This window comes from Telopea speciosissima, chromosome 7 (genome assembly GCF_018873765.1).
Source record: "Telopea speciosissima isolate NSW1024214 ecotype Mountain lineage chromosome 7, Tspe_v1, whole genome shotgun sequence".
NCBI lineage: Eukaryota > Viridiplantae > Streptophyta > Magnoliopsida > Proteales > Proteaceae > Telopea > Telopea speciosissima.
This window is the reverse complement of record NC_057922.1, coordinates 12,245,663-12,266,179: the sequence shown is the minus strand read 5'-3', so window position 1 is coordinate 12,266,179 and position 20,517 is coordinate 12,245,663. Positions and strand designations below refer to the sequence as shown.

At 38.5% G+C, this 20,517-nt stretch overlaps 1 protein-coding gene across 2 annotated transcripts; it reads right to left on the bottom strand.

Moving 5' to 3' along the window:
* Positions 1–578: 578 nt before the first annotated feature.
* Positions 579–19,928, bottom strand: LOC122667798 (26S proteasome non-ATPase regulatory subunit 8 homolog A-like). Of its 2 annotated transcripts, XM_043864228.1 has the most exons (7): positions 19,705–19,928; positions 15,169–15,247; positions 7,700–7,802; positions 7,261–7,524; positions 6,501–6,612; positions 1,165–1,218; positions 810–988 (listed from the first exon to the last, which is right to left on the bottom strand). In XM_043864228.1, exons 1-6 carry the CDS (start codon positions 19,807–19,809, stop codon positions 1,192–1,194), a joined length of 690 nt encoding a protein of 229 aa, XP_043720163.1. In that variant the 5' UTR covers positions 19,810–19,928; the 3' UTR covers positions 810–988; positions 1,165–1,191. The 2 variants fall into 2 exon arrangements, with proteins under 2 accessions (XP_043720162.1, XP_043720163.1); XM_043864227.1 differs by lacking the exon at positions 1,165–1,218 and having other exon boundaries at positions 579–988; positions 19,705–19,923.
* Between the last annotated feature and the right edge of the window lie 589 nt (positions 19,929–20,517).

The following is a 20,517-nucleotide window of genomic DNA, read 5'->3' as shown; positions in this document are numbered from 1 at the left end:
ATGCATTCTAGGTCGATTTCGCATTCTCGGGCAATTAAAACAACAGTTTTGATCATCTGATAATGCATTCCAAGAATGCATACCAAACACTGCCTTCGTAAAACGCAAAGTAGTGCAGCAGATATTAGACTGCCCTGTTAGTTTTCAGTTTGCATAAATAGTAAGAAATCCCAACACCAGCTAATCATGGTGGCCCCTGTTTTGCTGTAATTTTGATAATATCATCGTAACTGCTTTTCCCTACCAACTTTGGTTGTTAACCTACAATAGCAGAGTAGCCAGCCCATGTAAGCATCATTGAGATTTGCAGTACTCCAGTATGCATCTGCCAAGTAATTAAACTTTTGATCAGCGGTCAGACCTTTGTCGAGCCAGTCCAACCAGACGATCCAAAACATTGATTCTGACCACTGTTAAATTTCAGAAAGCAACACCGATTTCCCAAGAACAGTCTGTAAGGCACAGAATTTGGGACAATGTTTAGATAAATACTGGCCATATAATGGGAATTGACAGGAAATTGTATATGTACCAAATGAGGGCATAAATAGATAGAACAAGCATGGTCCCAAAATGTTAAAAGAGAGGATACCAGTTGTATTGAGAGAAAACAGAGAGCTAGAAAGACTAGGAATTCAAGTTGAAGAAACCAATTAGAATGCAACTGCCAATCCAACAGTTTTCCCTCTTTTGATCATCTTAAGCTTTATAGTCAAGAAACTCCAAATACAATTGAATAAAAGCAAAGCATGAAAAATGTGATAAACTTCCATCGGTGACAGGGGCTCAAATATTGATATAGGTTGTTCTCTGAAGGGAGCATAGTATACCATGGACTCAATAACTTTCATACTATCCGCTCCAGTTCTCTGGCATAACTGAGTGTTTGATTGATAAGCTGCAGCGATGGTATTTCCTTGCAAGGGGCAGAATCCTTTGCCTTCTGGAAAAACACAAACCCATTCTTTATCTCCCACTCAGGATGCTCCTGCACACAACAGATAATATGATTTGATCAGATAGTCAACCTCATCAAACATCAGACTCTGCATATCTTTGGAGGAGTCCCATTTTAATGCAAGGCTTTTTTTTTTTTTTGGAGAACATTGTAATGAAGATATGCCAACAAAAGTAATGCATGTTGGAGGCTTCAAGAATCCAAGCCATTGTTTTTGGTCAGCTTGGTTGTGATCAAGCTGTTTCTGTCACCCAACCAACCAATAAAGAGGCAGAGAAAAACGTTCCATTCTTATACTCTCCATGAAACAAACATGGAGATAATGTGTGATGCTAATGGATAAGATAATGGCAGAAGTGAAGACATACTTTGATGTAAAAGTGTCAGCATAACAACAAAATGCAACACCAACCTAACGTAAATCTGTGGTGACAATGAGACAAAATAAATAAATTTCAAGCAGAATAAGATGGTGCAAAATTTTGCACTTTTAAGGATGCCAAGTTGGTTACCTTATTTTCTCTCAAGGGCTATCCCCTGGCCGCATTAGTTTCATGGGACGTTGGGACAGTCCGCAATGGCATTTGGGACATCCAAAATGCCAAACATCTTGCCCCCCCTCTTCATTTAATGATTGGAGGGCCCAGAAGAAAAATGTCAAGACGGCATATGGGATTCCTATTTTTTCTTTTGTTTTTTAGATAATTATTAATGGCGTCAAAATTCCTGACACACCCAGGCGTTTGAAACATTGGAAGCTGAACGGTACTCCAAGATAAGCCATTTCAGGCAATAATCATCATGGTCAGAGCAACGCTACATGTAAGGTAATTGAATTTTAGGAGAAAGCAATTGAAAGATTCATGTCCTCCTTCCTGAGCGGATTGATTCAAGATGGTGAAATAAGTAATAATGGACCAATGGTTGTATCTTTGCAGGTGCATAACTCATGGGCGAAGAGGAGTGACAGGAGTCTATTCAACCTATGGCTTCCAAATGGTCAAATCCTCCTAGCTCCATCTATTATTTAAGAATAACAAATATTAGAGAATCAAATAATGTAAGCCTGTGGATACAACAACTCAGCCTTATTCCAACTAAATGGGGTCGGACAAATGTAAGACTGGATATTAAACAAAAATAATAATAAACGGCAATTTTTTCAATTCAAAAAAAGATGAGAGATTTTTATGGGTAACTGCACTACTAGCCCTAACAGCAAATACCCTAATATATATATATATATATATATATATATATGGGAAATTTACGAAACACCCCCTGAAAATGGGTTGTAACTCAGATCACCCCCTCTACAGTAACGGTGTTAGTCTGCTGTTAATTATTGTTGTAAAAGGACTATTTTAGCCTTGTACTAAAACATTAGAATTTAATTTACAATACTACCCTTCCTTCATCTTCAACCTAAGATACCCCACCCCTTCCCTGCAACTCCGCTGGCAGCACCGCCACCACCGCCGCCGCTGCTTCTCTTTACTTAGGGTTTCAATAACCCCGCGAAGAGAAGCTAAAAAGAAATCCTGCGCCCTTTTGTTGCTTCATTTGGAAACGAAAATCGCACAATTCCTCCTAGAATGGTGACTCAGATGAGCAAAAAGTGTAAGTTCGTTGCCGATGGAGTTTTCTTCGCGGAGCTCAACGAGGTTCTCACCAGAGAGCTTGCCGAGGATGGCTACTCTGGTGTTGATGTCAGAGCTACGCCTATGCACACAAAAATCATCATTAGGGCTACTCGTACCCAGAACGTTCTAGGTGAGAAGAGCATAAGAACCAAGGAACTTGCTTCAGTTGTTCAGAAACGATTTAAGTTCCCGAAGAACAGTGTGGAACTTTATGCTGAAAAAGTTAATAACAGAGGGCTCTGTGGTTATTAAAACTAAGATTTGATTTACTGAAGAAAATCAAAAGAAGGCACTGCCATGAGAGATGGAAATTTAAAGAAAAATTCACAAAATTTAATTCCTGAGATTTAAAATGGAAAACCCAAAACGAGAAGGTTCTAGGGTTTTGGTTCTGCCGATTTCGATTTCTGCAATTTTTGGGTTGGGAGTTTGTTCTGTTGGTTTTGGAAACGGTTATGGGTTTTCTGATTTCTCATGTGATTGTCTTCATCATTTTAAGGGCTTCTAAAATTTGGTTTGTGCGATCAGGGAGAAGAAAGAATAAATGGGAGTTTTTGCAGGGCTTTGGCTTTTCTTGGTTTTCTCTAGTTGGAGTTGGTAATAGAAATGGGACAATGGAGAGAAATCGAATCGGCAGTTACCCTTTAATCTCTGCAATCCTCCTCATTATATCCTTTTATATCTCTGCATTTTGCATTTCCAGAAAAAAAGAATTTTTTTTTTATGAAATCCATAAAAAAGAACTTACAAAGGATTTGAAATCCATTTCAGTTTTTCTGTTCATTGACATTCATGGGTTTTGAGAGGGTAATTGAGAGGGTAAACAAAATCAGTTTAGGGTTGCAGGTCGGTAGTGGAGGGTTGCAAGTCGGTAGTGGTGGGTTGCAGGGGAAGCCCTTAGCTTTGAGAAACTGTAGGTTGCAGAGCTCAGTTAGGGAATCTGGAAGAATGTTGTCGCGACGGTGTTTATTAGCATCCAACCGTAGGTGCCTGCGATGAATCAGATTAAAAATCACTTTTGACTTTAATCTCGGCAAGCCATGTTTCAAATTCGTTATCTTTCTTCACTCCGGCGAACTTCAGTTTTGGAGTTGCAGGTCATTTAGGAAGAGAGTGAAGAACGAAGAGGAAAACATTCGAATTTGGGGGTTTTCTCTAGAAGGGTAATATTGTAACTTTACGTTGCACAAGGGTAGTCTAGGGTTTTAAAAAATATTTAAGTAGCTGACTTCATCACTTAACGGTGGATCACTAACGGTAGGGTGTAATCTGAGTATTGGGCTCTAATATAGGGGGTGATCTGAGTTTCGACCCATTTTCAGGGGGTGTTTCGTAAATTTCCCTATATATATATATAATTTTATTGCCTAAGAATAACTACTATGCAAGGAAAAGTACAACAACAACGCTGGCCAAAAGGCCAAACCTCATAGGAGGATCCATACTCCACAGTATGATAAGAGTGCAAGTACCAAGATTGCCTATGAACAACCACTCATACCAAACTTGTCTGCCAAAAAAATTAGCGGACCTGTTCCGCCAAGAAAAAGAACAAAAGATGAAGGGACAAAACCTTATCTTTTAAAGAACAAATGAAGAGAAACCCCAATATACAAACCTTTTCATCATCATGCACTTGTTGGTAATTTTACTCAAATTTTAAGTTCTAAACGATAAAAGCATAGAAAAATGGACCACTAAAAATACAACTGCTGACGAAAGTGACATCAATTATGAATGTCGGGAAATACTATAAAGGGCTGATAGGAAGGGGCAAAATGAATCTAGAAATTCAATTTAAATAAGATAGTCGACCAAGATCTGACAAGACATTGACTCGTACACTCTAAAATGAAAGAATCATAACCAAATTTAGGTCTACTACTTTCAATAAGGAATGAATCTAGTCAATCAATAATTACATGTACTAAAATCATTGAGAAGAGTTCATTTCAGTCAAAATAAGTATTTGGGATAGATTACACATATATTGGGCTTCTAGTCTGATGGGTTCACAATGCAGTAGGCTTCTTTAATGAGCCTATAATATTAAGGGTGTCAATTTAAAACCGAAACCAAAAACAACACTGGCCATTTAAAACCGAAAGGAAATCGGTTCAATTTTGATTTCAAAGGCTAGAGTCTTTCTCGGTTCAGTTCAGTTTCAGTTTCATGACTTAAACCGTTGAACCGAACCGAATTACCTTTTTTTTAACCGAATAAGGAACCAAGTAAAATTATATTCTTTTAATATGGATGAAAAATTCTGTCTTTTTATGTTTGGAAAAAGTTTGATGGATTATGACCCTAACAGATAAGGGTTTTTTTTGTTCGTGAAGATGTGAAAAGTTATCCCAAACACCTAAAATAAGACCTAAACCGAATAAGGATCAAATAAAAACCGAAGCCAAACTGAACCGAATCTGTTCGTTTTGGTTTTGAAAAATGCATTCCTATTCTCAGTTCAGTTTTTGGTCACTGCGTTTTTTATCTTGAACCGAACCGAGTAACCAAAACCGAACTGATTGACACCCTTAGCCTATATTATGGGTAGCAGTCTGGAACACGAATTTTAGAGTCTAGTTTCTCATTCGTTTTAGTTTCTGTTTTAGAGTCCTATTTGACTTAGATGTTGAATCTAGGGTTGAAATTTCTACTTTTGAGCTGTATTGGATTGATATATATAGGTGTACCTTTGTCCTTGGAGGCATACATTTTTATGAATATAGTGCTAGTTTATCAACATGCTCTGTGTGTATTCAGTGGTTCCACATGAGGATGAATTTCCTCAAATCTATTGACACTCTAGAGCCTAGGCTGGAATCCTTGCCTTATCTTCTATTCTTCTAACATGTCCAATCCCAGTTCTCTGTGAGTTTCAGCATCTGTTTATTAACATATCAGATTAAGAATCATTTTCTGCAATTCAGTTCTGTTTTAGTTTACATCAATCTATTTTACAGAAATTCTGCTATACTATTTATTGTCTAAAACTAGCAGTTTATCTTTCTGTTACAAATTCCCATCTGCTCTCGGAGATCTTGTTCATTACCTTCAATTTTGGTCATTGTTTATCACACTGTCTGCTATTATATCTGATCTTTTTCTTTGAGATTTTAATTTCCTTGTAGCAGTTCTATCAACTTATGTTATCCCTATATTGGCAACTCTTCCGCCCTCTTAGTATTTTCATAAAACTAACAGAGCCCATCACCTTAATTCAAATCAGATTTAGGGGTTCTGATTTTTGCATTAACATGTGGGAGCTGATTAAGAAAGAGAGTAAGGTTCCGCAAAGGCTGACATTGGATATATATATAATACATTGGTCGTTGGATTTGAGTCTTACAAACCCGAATTACTATGACCCATGATCAGTTCAATCAATGACCTGAAAGGAATAAATTATTCCCATATAGGCTTCAGATGGGAAGGATACCAACTTGAACTCAAGCCATTTCTGCACTAGTAGTATCTATCTTTGCACCTGACAAGATCTATGACAAACTACATTATTCAAGTCATGACACCGAACCCATCAGTGCATGTTTAACAAAGGAAAAAGATACCGATTACTCAGCGAACAGCATCACTTCTAGTAAGTCCAAGGATTTTATGGGTTGCTATTGGAGGTTGAACCCCCAACCAATACCAACTCATCAATCATACAACCAGTGAACAAAGCCTAATAGTACTACTGGATCGGCTGCTCCACTAGGTATAATGGACTGGATTGATCCTATCCTGAATTCCTGATGTAAATTGGATGATTTGGCTGATCTCTAAAACCATAGTTGGCACCTCAAGTAAACTTCAGTTTTAATTTGCATGATCAACATAACAGAAGCAAAGAAAGTACAAGGAACACAATACGTGAATCAAAATGCTACTAGATCTACCTCTTTGATATATTCAAGTAACTCGTGCTCAGATGAGAACATCAACATTTGCTTGGCATCACTAATTGAGAGATAATCATACGCCTTCTCACTACACCCAGCTATTTCATCTCTGCAGGTGACAAAAAAAGGTTTAAAGACACAAAAAAAGACATTCAATAAAAGCTCCAAATCCAGCTTTCGAACTTCTATGAGAAGATCAAGGTACCTAGAAATAGTGCACATGGTAGGGTTAGAAATAACATTTTACTAGTAGGGTTGCCACAAGTTAAAGGGGATCCTGCATTGATGGGTCAATAGACCATATCCAACATCATGCTTGCACTCTGTACACACTCAGACCACAAGCCTTGATTAGGGGTGGCATAATTTTGACTGACCTGTCCCACCGATCATGTCCAACCCCATGAAAACTGGGTTCAGATAAGAATATGTTGCCCAAAATCCTAGAACAAACAAGGAGGCAGGGATAGCTCCTCTGAATTAGAAACCAGGTCATGGTCTGGATTTGATAATTTGGACAAGCTGAAATGGTATCTCTTTTTTTTGAAACATTTGAATATGACAAATAAAAAGCCAATGGAATGACGTATTGTATAACGATGACCTGGATTTGTCTGAATTTTTGCACCTCGAGTTTTAACAAATAAAATAGACTGGGATATCATACCAAAACTCCAATTGCAATGTAAAAATGTTATTGGTTTCTGCTTACATTTCCTCAAATTCTGATAGCCACCATCATATTTCAACATATTACCTGACTGTCTTCGCAAGGAGATCCATGAAATAAACATAAGTCTCATGTGGAACAGTCTGCCTGGCACTCAATACACGGTTGTAAGCCCCTTCCATGAAGGATTGTTCCAATTCCACAGCATGTTTAATACAAGGATTTTCCAGAGCAACAGGTGAAAGCAGTTCTAGTTCTGTATGAAATTCTGCTATTCTATTCTGCACAAGGAGCCTAAGAAGGTTAAGGCCCAAGATTGGATACTCCTGAGGCGATGGCTGGAGGTGGCCACTGTTCCCGCAAAAGACAAAGACACGTATAAGGAAAACTTTCAAATTTTAGACTTAAGAGTATTTGATTATAATAAACTTTTCAAACATCCATTTGCAAATTAAGTTTGCAATAAAAACTAAAACTGTATATGATGAACTTTCATTGCTGTTTCCTCAAGTCACTAGAAAGTTACCCAGTATCTGTATAGTAAGGCTTAAGCTGAAAGAAGTCCCTCTCAAAAGCATCTTGGTCTTCTGTCTTCACACTAAGAACTACAGCATGTTCATATATATCTCCTGAAAATTATCACAGCTAGAGCAATTAACTGAGAGAATGGATTAGGAATTATCTGCAACTTTAAAAAATATGGTGACATGTTAGAGATGGGACAACAGAAAACTAAAAGTTACAGCAAAAATAAGAGTAGCCACCTGGTAAGCCAACCACAATCAACCGAGTCCAGCCCAACCAACCACCCCAATTTCAGAAATATAAGTGCACTCAGCCACAACCAGTGCATCCCGCATTTGTAGGGTCTCAGGAGGGGTGGAATGGATTGGTCCTAACATTAGGCATTTTTTGCATAAAGTGGTTACCCAGGTTTGAGTCCACGCCTTCATATTGGAAACCTAAGCATTTACAATCAAACAAAGCAACATTCCTTTTGTTTGGACCACCTTAGAAGAGGGGGGCGGGGGAAGTGGGACCCGGATTCACCCATAACCATCTTTAAATCGACAGTGTCGTTATGTTGAAACAAAAAAAAAACAAAAAAACAAACAGAGATGGGGGAGGGAAAAGTAATAGTTTCAGATTTTATATAACGCATACTCTCAAGTAGAAACTGAGTGTACCCCCTCACCCCATCTACACTTCCCCAGTGGAGCAGAAAGATAGAGACACCCGCGGGGGTGGGGGGCATATCAGCTTTATTCTTCAAGAACCAGACAAATTAAAACACACTTTTGCTGCAACAACCAGCATCATATGCTCAGAATGTAGGGCCTTGCTTAAAACAGCCAGCTATTGGTGAAACCTGAGTTTAATTAAAAAGAGCAATGTAAGGGAGAGTCCAGTTTCCAGTTTCCAGTTTCAACTCAATGTTCAAACAGTGAGGTTTGACACGGAAAAGGAAAGAAGATAAGAATTCGTGAAGAAAACTGCAGCAGGTTATGTGATTAGGTTTTAGCTAGAATGCAGATTGGGGCATTTAGGTGAAGGGTTTAAAATGGACTACGGTGCTTCTCCAGGGAGTAAAAGTAAAACAAACTGGAAGAAAGTTGAGGTTTGAGATGTGCTGCAGATCAGAGAAGGGAAGGAAGTAGCAGGCAATTGCTGTTGATAAGGCAGTCCAGCAGCCCTCTATCGATAGGACATTGCTCAGTGTTCAGTTCAGTTATGACACTTTAGTATTCTATCCCATTTGGGATACTTCAGCATTTTAAGCTCTTAGGGCGCTCCAAGCCAGGCCAGTTGATGGGATTGAATAGGAAACTCAGTAGTTCTTTTCTATTTCACTTTTGTTATTACTGTATCTTATCTTTGGCTGGATTAGAGCCTATTGGAGGGCAAGGATCTATGTAGCAGACCCCATTTAGCTGAGATTCTCCTGACATGCTGGGTTGTGCCTCTTTCCTCTTACTAATCTTTCATCTTTCATTTCTCTATCTATTTATTTCCATCTTTAATTTGGAATTTTCCATTCTTCATTTCTCTTCTCTTGCCCTTTTTTGGTCAGAACTCATTTTTCCTTACTTTGTTTTGTTTGGATCCATGTAGCCGACCCCATTAAGTTGGGATAAGGCTGAGTTTGCTGTTGTATCCATAGTTGTCATGGCGTCGCCATGGCGTCCTGGCGCTGGGAGAGGGGGCATATCGAGCTACGCCATGGTGGATGTCAATATATCGTTCGATATGGCTTCCATGGCGTCGCCATGGACGCCATATCACGATATGTTGGCATATCGGTCGATATTTGTACATATAAAAGTTAGATTAAAATTTTTTTTTTTTAAACCATTTAATAGCTTAGATGCTTTGCTCCAAATCACATACACTAAAGAAAGACTATTGCTATCAAGCTTCAGTAAACAGGTTAGCCTATCATTTGATTTTTACTATTGCTTTCAATTATTTGATAGGTTAATCTATATTTTCAATTTTTCATACTTTCATTTACACTAATGGATATTAGTTACACTTTCATGAATTAAACCATAGTGGCATAGTATATTAGTAGTAGTGTAGTACACTTTCATGTTGATTTTTGATGTTATAGGACATATATTATAGCATACTAAATGACATTAAAAATACAGAAAATAAAAAATTAAACATGGTCGACATGCTCGCCATGGCAACACCATGGCGGGCGACATGTCAATATATCGACGTGACACCCTTCCACCGACTTGGATCGCCGTGACGCCGTGACAACTATGGTTGTATCTTTGGCTAGATTAGGTCTGATGTTAGAAATCCAGCTTATCTCATCTCTAGAGTCAGTCATTTAGAGAAATAGGGCTCTGTCAATGGCTGGTCGATGGTTTATCTTTCCACCCCCCCCCCCCCCACTGAACTGCAATTTTTTGTTATTTATTTTGTATAAGCTATCTGTAATTCAGTCATGATACTACCCTATTTAGGGTTAGCTCACTATTCAAGTAGATGTAAAGGCCATAGGCCTCCCCCCATTGATTTGAGAAATATGTTTAGTTCAGTTTTCTGAATTACATGTGGATTCAGTGATTGCTTTGGTGGATTATAAGTGAAGAGGCTTTGATGGCGTCTTAGCCTGGATCTAAGTGGATTTCTGGTCAGTTATCGTGTTTCTTTTATGTTCTATACATTCCCAAACACCAGGTCAGATCTACTCACTTCTCTGTTGCCTGCAACAGTTTTGTTGAGCCATTCTGGACTGCTACTCACACCCCTTAGTAGCTCTAGGACTGTACTAGATTTCACTATTCTGTTATCAGATTTAGCTCCAATTCTGCAGGCCGAATCTGTTACTGGAATAAAGCCATCGACTAGAGTTTGTTTGCTCTGTTTTCTGAGATAACATACAGACTTGCTCCACAGATTCTAATCAGCACTTGACCAGATTCGTGTGCTTTGACTGCTTTCTAATATTTCTCAATCTGCAGCTGATGCAGAAGCCATGTACCAGAGGAAGAAGAAGAAAATACCAGAATCTGAAAGCCTGCAGTTCTGGATTTTCCAGAATTCCTAGTCTCTCTAGGAATTCCAAATCTCTTATGGAGCTTTGTTTTGGTTTTCTTTTCTTGTTTTGCTCATGATTAGTTGTCCTTAGTGACTTAGTCTGGCTGGATTAGAAATTGATAAGTTCAGTCCTGTTTTGGGTCTGATTTCATATTTTGTCAGAATCCTAATTGGTATAGGACTTCCCAATTAGCTGGTCGATTGGAGGGAGTTCTAGTCAGTTATTGTTTTTGGTTTTCTTTCCTTTTTGTCCAGGATTGACTTCAGCCTTTCTATGCAAATCATGTTTGGGTTTTACAACATTACAAATAAGTGTAAGGTCCACAGCATTCCCCCCCCCCCTCTTTTAAATGTAAGGTCTGCAGCATCCCTCCCCCCTTTTCAATCGTTTTTATAATAAAGAAGCTCAGTTGCTAATCTGGTTCTGTGGATTTAAGGTCATACTTCTGTGGATTCAGGAGTGATGACACTCAGTGGATTCTGACTGGGACTTTGGTGGGATTCCAAACCTCTTTTTATCTACTTTCCTTTACTCTCTCTTCTCCATCATTCAAGCAATTCCAGGCCACAATTCTTGAACTTAATTCCTGCAGCTATATTGTTCTACTAGAATTTTCAGTTTCAGGTTTGCTTTCAAGTTAACTCATTAGTATTAAATGATTTCAAAATATAGTGTCAAAAATACCTCTTTTAATTTACCTTCGTTTTCGCCCCCTACAAGTGTCGAACTCACAACCCCCAACATTTGTTTACCGGGAAAAAAAACTTCCGACGTTTGCTTTAGCAAAAGGCTATGTTGGGGGAAACTCTTTAGTCCCACATCAGATTGGATATCGGAGAGAGGGTAGAGAGTTTAATATGTAGAAATAAGAACTACGTGGGTAGGGATGCATGGAGGAAAGGCTCTCTACACTCTCTTGTCTCCGGGATTCAGGGTTTATTTTCTTGCACACACCAAACCAAACCAAGCCAAGCCAACCAGTCATGCTGTGGAGATGTGAGCACCAGTGCAGTGCATGCGTGTCTTTCCTTTTTGTTGGCTGGCCTTCTTGTATTTATAGGTGGTCTGGAGATGTGTCTATAAGTTGTAGAGATGTACATGTACCTCTACATCTACATGTGGGCAAATGTTTTCTAGAAACATCTAGAGAAATCTACACACGTGGAGAGGTATGGCACATGTCTATACGTGTATATAGATAGGTGTCTCTTCAAGAGACATGTCTATACGTAGAGACATGCTTGTATAAAGAGGTGTGTCCAGAACCCTTGATTTGGAATCTTATCCAAATGAATAAATCTCCACCAGGCGTATCTGAAAGGGTACTTCCCCTTTATAAATAGAGGGGTGCCCAACATTCCATTCATTCCATCGTGCTCTTCTCTGTCTTCACTCATGTATTCTTTCTCTTCTCACTTGAGCATGTGTACTCTTCCTCCTTAAAGTGTGAGACTCTGTGGGTGTGTGTGTTCTGGTAGCACAACTAATGTAGAAGAGGTTCAGCTAAGAACCAGTCTACAGTAGGATCGATAAACCCACAAATCCAAAATGGAAACAAGAGGCTGAATTAGAAAGTATATGAAATCAACCAAACCAGCCAAAGGAATTCTCCCAGCTTTGGATCGAATGATGCTTGTATAGGGCAGAAACATTGCTGAAAGTTTCAATTGATTCTGATGGTTGAGCTGGAAGATATGACAGCAACTCCCAAAATAGAAAGTAATTCTCTGCAGGCCAATCCAGCCATGTGATGGTGATCAGACTTGGATCGAGGGTAGGATCCATGGAGAGAGGGCTCTGCTGCAAGTTTGATGAAATTCTGATGGGTAGAAGTGAAGTTATGGGGGTGGAATGAAAATAGAAGGTTTGTAGAATTTGGGAGTTTCAGGCTGTAGAATGAGGTGGGACTGTGGAAGTGACAATCGAGTAGAGGGAATGAAAGGGGGAAAACAGTGCTTCAAAACCCAGCAGGGTTGGTGGAGAATTGGAGGTGTTATGGAACTAGAAAGTTGCAGAGATGCAGCAACAGCCCCAATCGAAGGTACACTCAGTAGCAGTAACCACAATGAATAAAGGATGTCTCCAGCAACAGCAGCAGCAACACCCGATTGGTTTTCTGGGCAGAGGAAGGACCACTGCAACCTTGGCTCGATGGAGATGACAGAGATTAGAAAAAGGTGATAATGGAGGGGTTGGGATAGATGGATTTAGCTCTCCCAGCAAGGCTCCTTCAGCCCTTAGGTTTCGGCTCTCTCAGCCAGGCCCTTTGTCCTTCAAGCTCCGCAATCAAATTTGAGAATAACCATGCTTGCAGCAGGAAAATAACTTTCATTCATCATAATCAAACCGTGGGGAGGCTTCTACAGCCTTTACATAATATGTAGAGGGTTATGCTTGCACCTCAAGTTACAAGAAAAAATAGAAACTAAGAAAATAGTAACTAGGATTGACTCAAAAATAGAAACTAGATATAATCTTCAAGTCTTCAAAAGAATCTTCTAAATCTCCAGCCGATGCATTGCCTCTTGTGGGCCCCATCTTGGGTGTTGAGTGATGCTGCCGGCTCCTTTAGTTGGTGGTCCCCACCTTAGAATAGAGAGCTCCATCGATTCTAACCAGCAGCCTTTAAATACTTTAAACCCAAAGAGACAAATATCCCCTTCACTTAAAAACTTGAATCTCTAATAAATAAAAGACTATTCTGCCCCCACAATCTTCTAGTAATATTCACACTAAGGGGCTGTGACACTGTTCACGTGAACAGTGTCTTGGCCTCTTCTTCTTCAGGTTTTGGTCTACATCAACAACACTCTGTCCTACCTCTTCATTCCTTAAGTATATTTAGCCAGTGATTTGCCGATTAGAAATCCCATTAGCTTCTCAGTCTAAATTCCTACTGGATTTTTCTGCTTCATTTTCAGATTTTATTAAGATGACTGCAGTAGAAAGGGAAGAAGTCTCCAAGCTGGAAGCAATGGAGCATTAGGGCACTATGCTGGCCCTAGGCTATAATGTAGGAATCCTAAGGTTTTGACATTGGTGTTGGAAAAAGTAATTGAACAAGGATGACTGCATGGTTGACGGTTAATGGCAGGGTAACTGAAAATCCGGGTCCTTCTGGACTAGGAGGTGTGAGTGTGTGACCAAATCAGTTTCGGTTGCTGTAGTAAATGTCTATTCAGGCCCTATATGAGAGGGGGATTCTATGAGGGCTGAGCTCTTAATTTTGAGAATGGGTTTGGAATTTTGCCATATTGGAAGGTTTCAGGAACATTCTAACAGATGGTAATTCAGCCACAGTTCTTGCTTGTATCACATCTTCTGAGGGCAAATCATAAAGTACTTGGTAGCCAAGTGAATAGCTTGTTCCGATGGAAGCTCTAGAATCTAGATGAGTTAGTGATATTGAAGATCTCATGGTCAAGCAAAGGGTCATTAGAACCAAATGGTTTTGCAGGCTTTTTATCCTTTGCAAGAGTTTATGCATTGTATTCTTAAAGATCATCAATAAAAGCTTCGCTTTGTTAAGGGGTTACTGCTTGGATCTTAAGTTTAATCAATAAGGTTGTTATTCATGCACCCAAAAAAAAAAAAAGAAAAGTGAAAACAGAAATGCAGAAAATTCAGACATTAAGAAGAATAAAATAGAAACCTAAAAATAGGGAAATCTCTATTGCTGGATGACCGGCAGCAATTCTTATTTGAATTCGAATTAAGTAATTTGCTTTATCGGATACTTAGACCAACCTAAGACTCAATTAAAAAAAAAATTATGGCCAGTCCATCATAACTAGACTGAAAGTTAAATACTTACATGAAAACCAATTCATAACTGGTCCCAAAACCAAGGACCCAATTCTGTTTAATCGAACAAATGTCACAGAATAAGACAACCAGAACACCAATACAAATCTTGGTGAGACTGACTGCAAACAATTTAAATCTAGGAGGGAGATTAATGTAAAATAGAAAGACAAAGAAGCAACTAGGACCATCTGAAAGCTGTGACTTTTTGGTGATTTTAGATTGTCTTAAGAAAGAGTAATCTGTTAACTGATGCATTAAGAAAGAGAATTTCTTCATTTATTTATTTTTGGATTGTTGGCCTTAAAATAAGATACAGATTTTTCTTTCCCAACTTATTATAGTTGGAGGATTAAAAAAAGAGCATGCTAGGACTTTCTTAACCAAATTTTTCTTTCAATCACAAACAGTCTACTACATAATAATGTAAATTTTCAAATTACAAATAACATGTAAGGCTTATAATTATTGGCTTTTAGCTTGGAGTTTCCTTATTTATATGCAACTCTAAAGACAGGATTAAACGTAAGACTTCCACAACCAACAGCATTTTCTCCATACCCATTAGGAAATTGTAATGAAACAAACACAACAGAAAGACATGGTCGAGTTACAGCTCAAGTTAAGAATGTTACTTGCTAAAGTCAACTCGTGAATGGCGTTCAGTGAATCTTCAAACAATGGTGGGAGGCTCTTAAATCCTGTCAACAAGACCTGAAAGCGAGATTGTTTATTAAAGACGCAGGTATTAGAGAAAGCAAAACTCTTTTAGAGGAATTTCTAAACACCAAAACTGGGAGAAGAAAACAACATAAACTTGTGAAAATAATAACCTACAAGTGGAAGCAAGTGCAAAAATAAATTTTCCCTCTTTGAAAAGATTGCAGCCATGTACGTCATACTTGTCTATGTCATTAAAGCTCAGCCAATGTATTCTTAGGGGAAAAAGAAAAGGCCCAAGCTACACCAATGAATATCCGTTTTAATCAAGAATTAATACAGCAGTAGGAGATGGTTTAACTAAGTTATGTAAGACTTTCATTCTATTTCTCAATGTATATTCAATATCCACCAAAAAAAATCTTGACTTTATTCCATAAAGAATTAATCATCATTATGCATGAGTTATGCTTAGTATTGGCCTTGGTTCCCAATTTTCTCCAGGCCTACGCGCAATTTTTCTTCCTCTTCTTGCTTAATGTAATCGTTTCCTTCCGTAATGTACTGACGCTCAACGACAAACCACATTAAGAGCATTTTAATTTACCAATGCAAGACCAATGGAAAGTGAGATGACAGTATGTCTCTAATTTTAGTTTGTCCATTTCTTCAAGGCTAATTCTCTCCACTCCCCCCATTAATAATTAAGGTTAAAAAATTTCACTTTGTAATCCACATGATGCGATCTCGAGTTCCGAAACCCTCAAATTGGATCACTTTGGGCCCACAAAAAATAGTAGATAACTCGAACTAGAGGCTCAGTGGAAAACCCATAATTTCCGAAGGAAAACAGGTCTCTAAAAGTAAGTAATCAATAGCTGGGATATATCTAGAATTACTATTTCAGAAGTTAAAACAAGCATGGGATGAAACAGAAGCAACTTTGAAGTGGAGGGGTAGTGTGTAAATACTGTAAAATTGCTTTTAGTAGCCAATAGAAAGAAGTGACCTCCTGGCTTATTCTTCCTCATGATATGAACAACCAGTGGAGAACCCAAGCTGATTTAAGATGAAGTATCCTTGTCAATAGCTATCCAATCCACATGAAATTTCAGGCAGGGATTCCTAACCTGTAGAACATAGTTGCCACGGCGCCTAGGCGTCCCAAGGCGTTGGAGAGGGTCCAAAATCAAGGCGAAACCAACTAGGCGACCAAGGCGCCGCCTAGGCAACACCTTGACAACTATGCTGTAGAGCTATGGAATCAATTCAACCAGCATCAAAAAGGTCAAGCAACATAATATAGTTTAATGACTGAAACTAAGTATGACGGTGGTTTTGAAGCAACCTGGTTTGCAGGTTTCGATTTATACAGACCATGTAATGTTCTGCCACCAAAGATCAGCTGCAGAATCACTCAGAGGATAACTAGCAAGGAACCAAAGTTCAGGTGGGAGAAGACAACGCACGAAGGTGATCAACCCAATAATGTGGGGCTGACGCTACCACTCAGAAACAGAGTAACAGTGTCGGTATAAAGTAAACTGAAATATAAGAAGAGGAAGAACAAGGAGAGAAGGAGAATAAAAAAGGAAAGAAGAAGAGCAGGAACTGTACCTGAGCAGAGGGAGAGAAAATCAGAGGAGGCACCTTCATTCAATTTCATTCAAAAAATCCAACTGAGAATCATGGCTTACATGCTGTTATGTAAGATTAAACAGAAGAAATCCTAATACTATTCTATAACTGAATAGACTTTGAATCTAACCCCTAATCAACTCTGAAATAGACTTTGAATCTACTTTGGACTCTAACTCCCACTAACACTATCGATAGTAAACTCTAAAAGAAAAAGGAAAATAATAAATAAAAATCAAATTACAAAAATTATCCCTACTAAACCCAACATCGAACTGCATCACCACGCACTCGCAAAATACATAGAACGTACCAATCTTACCAATATCTGGAATGTTAAAATAATTCTAGTCAAAAGACTTGCACCATCATTAGATCTATATTGTCACATGCATCATTCCCGACTTCATTTTGCCGCCTTCATTTCATATTTACATCATCCATCATCTAAACATCCTCCCTTAGTCAAAAGCATTCTGCTAGTCAAAGGAACTCTACAAGGCTAAACCCTTGATATACATAAAACTTGATTGGAGTGTTTTTCCTTGGTTCCAATCATACATCCTTCCCTTTGCTAGAAAATCTTATCTAAGTAGAAATAAAACCATGCCACAGCTCAATTGTTCTTGGAGTAGCATTATTCTTGAAGTAAAGCCTGTTTTTCACTTGGACATTTAGTGTTAAAGTGACCAGCCATTTTTAACCTCAGCAACACATTAGCTTATTTTATCAATAAATTCGAAATCCTGAAAGGAAAATTCGATAATATATGCATTCTAGAGACCTGAATATCAAAAAAAAATGTGGTTCAAGTAGACAGCATTTCTTCAATTTCACCTTCTTCTCCTATGACATGGAAATAGGAGATTCCCCAATTTCTCCAGTGGAATGATGCAGCAGACAATATAGGGGCAAAGGTGATAAGTTGGGAGGCTTGGAGATTTTGCACATTATTAATGTAGAATCAATTCCCAACTAGGAACTAATTCCACAGCAGGATCACTAAGATATCAGCAGTGGCACTTCTCAGCAATTGAACAAGGATAGCAACCACAATCAGATCTTCAAATGGATCTCAGATTGCGTTAGATTCAGGACACAGATTTTTCACAACCAAATCAACTAATAAAGAAAGGTAGGTTTAAATTGAGCTTCTCACTCTCGCCTGGGCCTCTCAGCCATAGGTATCCCACCCTCTCAAGGCATCTCAACCCTCAACTGAATCACACAGCTTCATGAAGAAAACTTCAAATATTCATTATCTCAATTGTTCCTAGCTAATGGCTATTAAAATATATTTAAAGAAAACCCAATTAAATTCCTAATCTACATAGGAAATTAAATCTAACTAACCTTCTAATTTCCGATTACATATAAATTAACTAATAAAACCAAAACAGATACAAATCCCAATAGAAACCTATGCAATATAACTTATTATAACAGCTGTAGGAGTCCTCCACGTATGGCAATTGAGTCTTCAATTTGTATTCACTAGCTAGTTGGCTGTGGGGCCCACTTGATCACGAAATCTCCTCCCAATTGAGCTGAACGATATCTGTTCAATTCTGGAAACTAAACCCTTCATGACAGGCTGCCCATAGCTCTCTTTGGGGCAGAAATCAATGGGTTTGAATAAACCAAGAATTTGGACCAGGTACCTGCTAGTTGATCTGCATCAATTATTGGAGAAGCTCAATCCCTAATATCTCTTTCCAGCTCATGAAAAAGGAAGATGATGTTGCAGAATATCTAGTTAAGGAAGTGACAACTTGTAGAGTTGTACCAAGGGTTTGTGCAGTGTGAATGACTTTTTTGCTTTCCTTCTTGTATGGAAATATTCTATCATTTCAGTTGCTCATTTGCAGCCATGCAGGTAAATTGCCCCCATACTTTTTCTCATCGTGGTTTTTTTTTCTTGTTTTTGTTTTTCATTCTTTTGGGAGGGGGGGGGGGAGGGGGTTATGAATACTTTCACTATTGTCCTTTTGCCTCTGCCCCTTTTAAATCCTACCTACTTATCAATATAATATCAAATACACTTACAGATCTAGAATGGAGATCTAAACTTGGCACAGCGTGTAGATATGAGAATAAGTTCAGCATGATGATCCAAACTTGCAACAGCCCTAGTGATATGATAATAATTACACAAACATATCCAGCATGGTGATTTAACAACTTGGCACAGACCACCCTGGGGGGAGGGGAAGGGAGTTTGCTTCATATCTTCGTTGTGGCGGATTACAGAAATCTCTCAACAATTGTCAAAGGCTGTCAAGATGAAATTACCATTTTGACTCAACAAAGGTTGATTTTGACTCAGTACTGCATCAATTTACCCGTGTATTCTCGCCATAATTTCACATTAACCTTTCCTCCATGTTTTATATTTCCTAACCCATAGTTATAAGCTCAACCTCCAAATTCCTCAGATCCTTCAATTACGACGTCTAATATAAAATTAACTTGAATTCCATGATATACATTACCAATATCTTCAAAACCAAGAGATATTAAAAGCAAATTTAGTTTCAATTTCAAACAATCAACCCAGTCATTCCCGAGGAAACCAAACGGGAACTGATAAAATCCAAAATTTATCTAAAATTCATTCTCCACTGAAATTAATCCTTGACCTAAGGCTTTGTCTTTCACTATATTTACTTATTAAAAACCCAAAAGAACAAATGCATTCTATAAGTTTCTCAAATCTAAGAATCTTCCATTGAACAAGTTGACCGAGCCGAACGCCACCAAGCTCAATCATGAAACATAATGCAAGTGTGGCAACAATTAGGGTTTCCGAGAAACAAAAGGCATTAACAAGAAGATAAGTCTATTATCCAGACAAAGAAAGTGGGGAGCGTTACCTTGAGCTGGGACAGGAGATGTGAGCATGTATCGAGATCGTTTCTCACAAAAGCAGCCTTGAATCGCTCGAACAACTGAGCCACCTCAGTGAGCTTCGGATCCATGTTCCTTCTCTCTTCTTTGTTCTTCAACGGGTTTGCAAGATTGGGAGAAAGGAAGGTTGAGAGAGAGAGAGAGAGGAATTCACTTTTCAGTCTTCACTCTTTCTTGCAAGGCAAGAGAAAGAATTTTGTTTCAGCGTATGTCAAACGGTTTCGGTGTATGTAAGGGAGTCGAACCGTAGGTTTGGCCCGTTTCAATTGGTTCGATTTCGGTCTCAACTCTCAACTGATTGGTCGATTTTGGTTCTTAATCGAATTTCTTTTAGGCTGTGTTTGATAATCATTCCAAAGAATAGATTCTAGGTCGATTTCACAACATAGAATGCATACCAAACGCTGCCTTAATGTTTCCTATCAATTCACTATCAGATCGGAAAGGAATCGATACACGGGAATCTCTAGTGAATCAACGATTTGTTAAATAAGAAAGTCAGTTTGATGGGAGCTTTTGTCTCCATTTAAGATCTTGTGTGCGGTCGTGTAGCGCTTGCACTAGCACAGGGGCCTAAGAATGCGTGTAGAAACATTTAAGACATTCTTTCGTTTTTTCAACAACTTTAAAACTTTATTTTGTTTTAACAAAAAATAAAATAAGTTTTTATCCACGGGGCTGAACGTTCACAACATCATTCAAGAGTTCACAAACATCTATAGGGTTTTAGTATGTTCTCCAAAACACCCTCCTAATACCTCAGCCCGCATATGAAGCCA

What these genes read in the sequence shown, in the direction of transcription:
- LOC122667798 (XM_043864227.1), bottom strand. Translation starts at nt 19,809, where the DNA reads ATGGATCCGAAGCTCACTGAGGTGGCTCAGTTGTTCGAGCGATTCAAG. An exon ending in ATCTCCTGTCCCAGCTCAAG is followed by an intron (nt 15,248 to 19,704) that starts GTAACGCTCCCC and finishes TCTCGCTTTCAG; the next exon opens with GTCTTGTTGACAGGATTTAA. An exon ending in TACTTGAATATATCAAAGAG is followed by an intron (nt 989 to 6,500) that starts GTAGATCTAGTA and finishes TGTTGTGTGCAG; the next exon opens with GAGCATCCTGAGTGGGAGAT.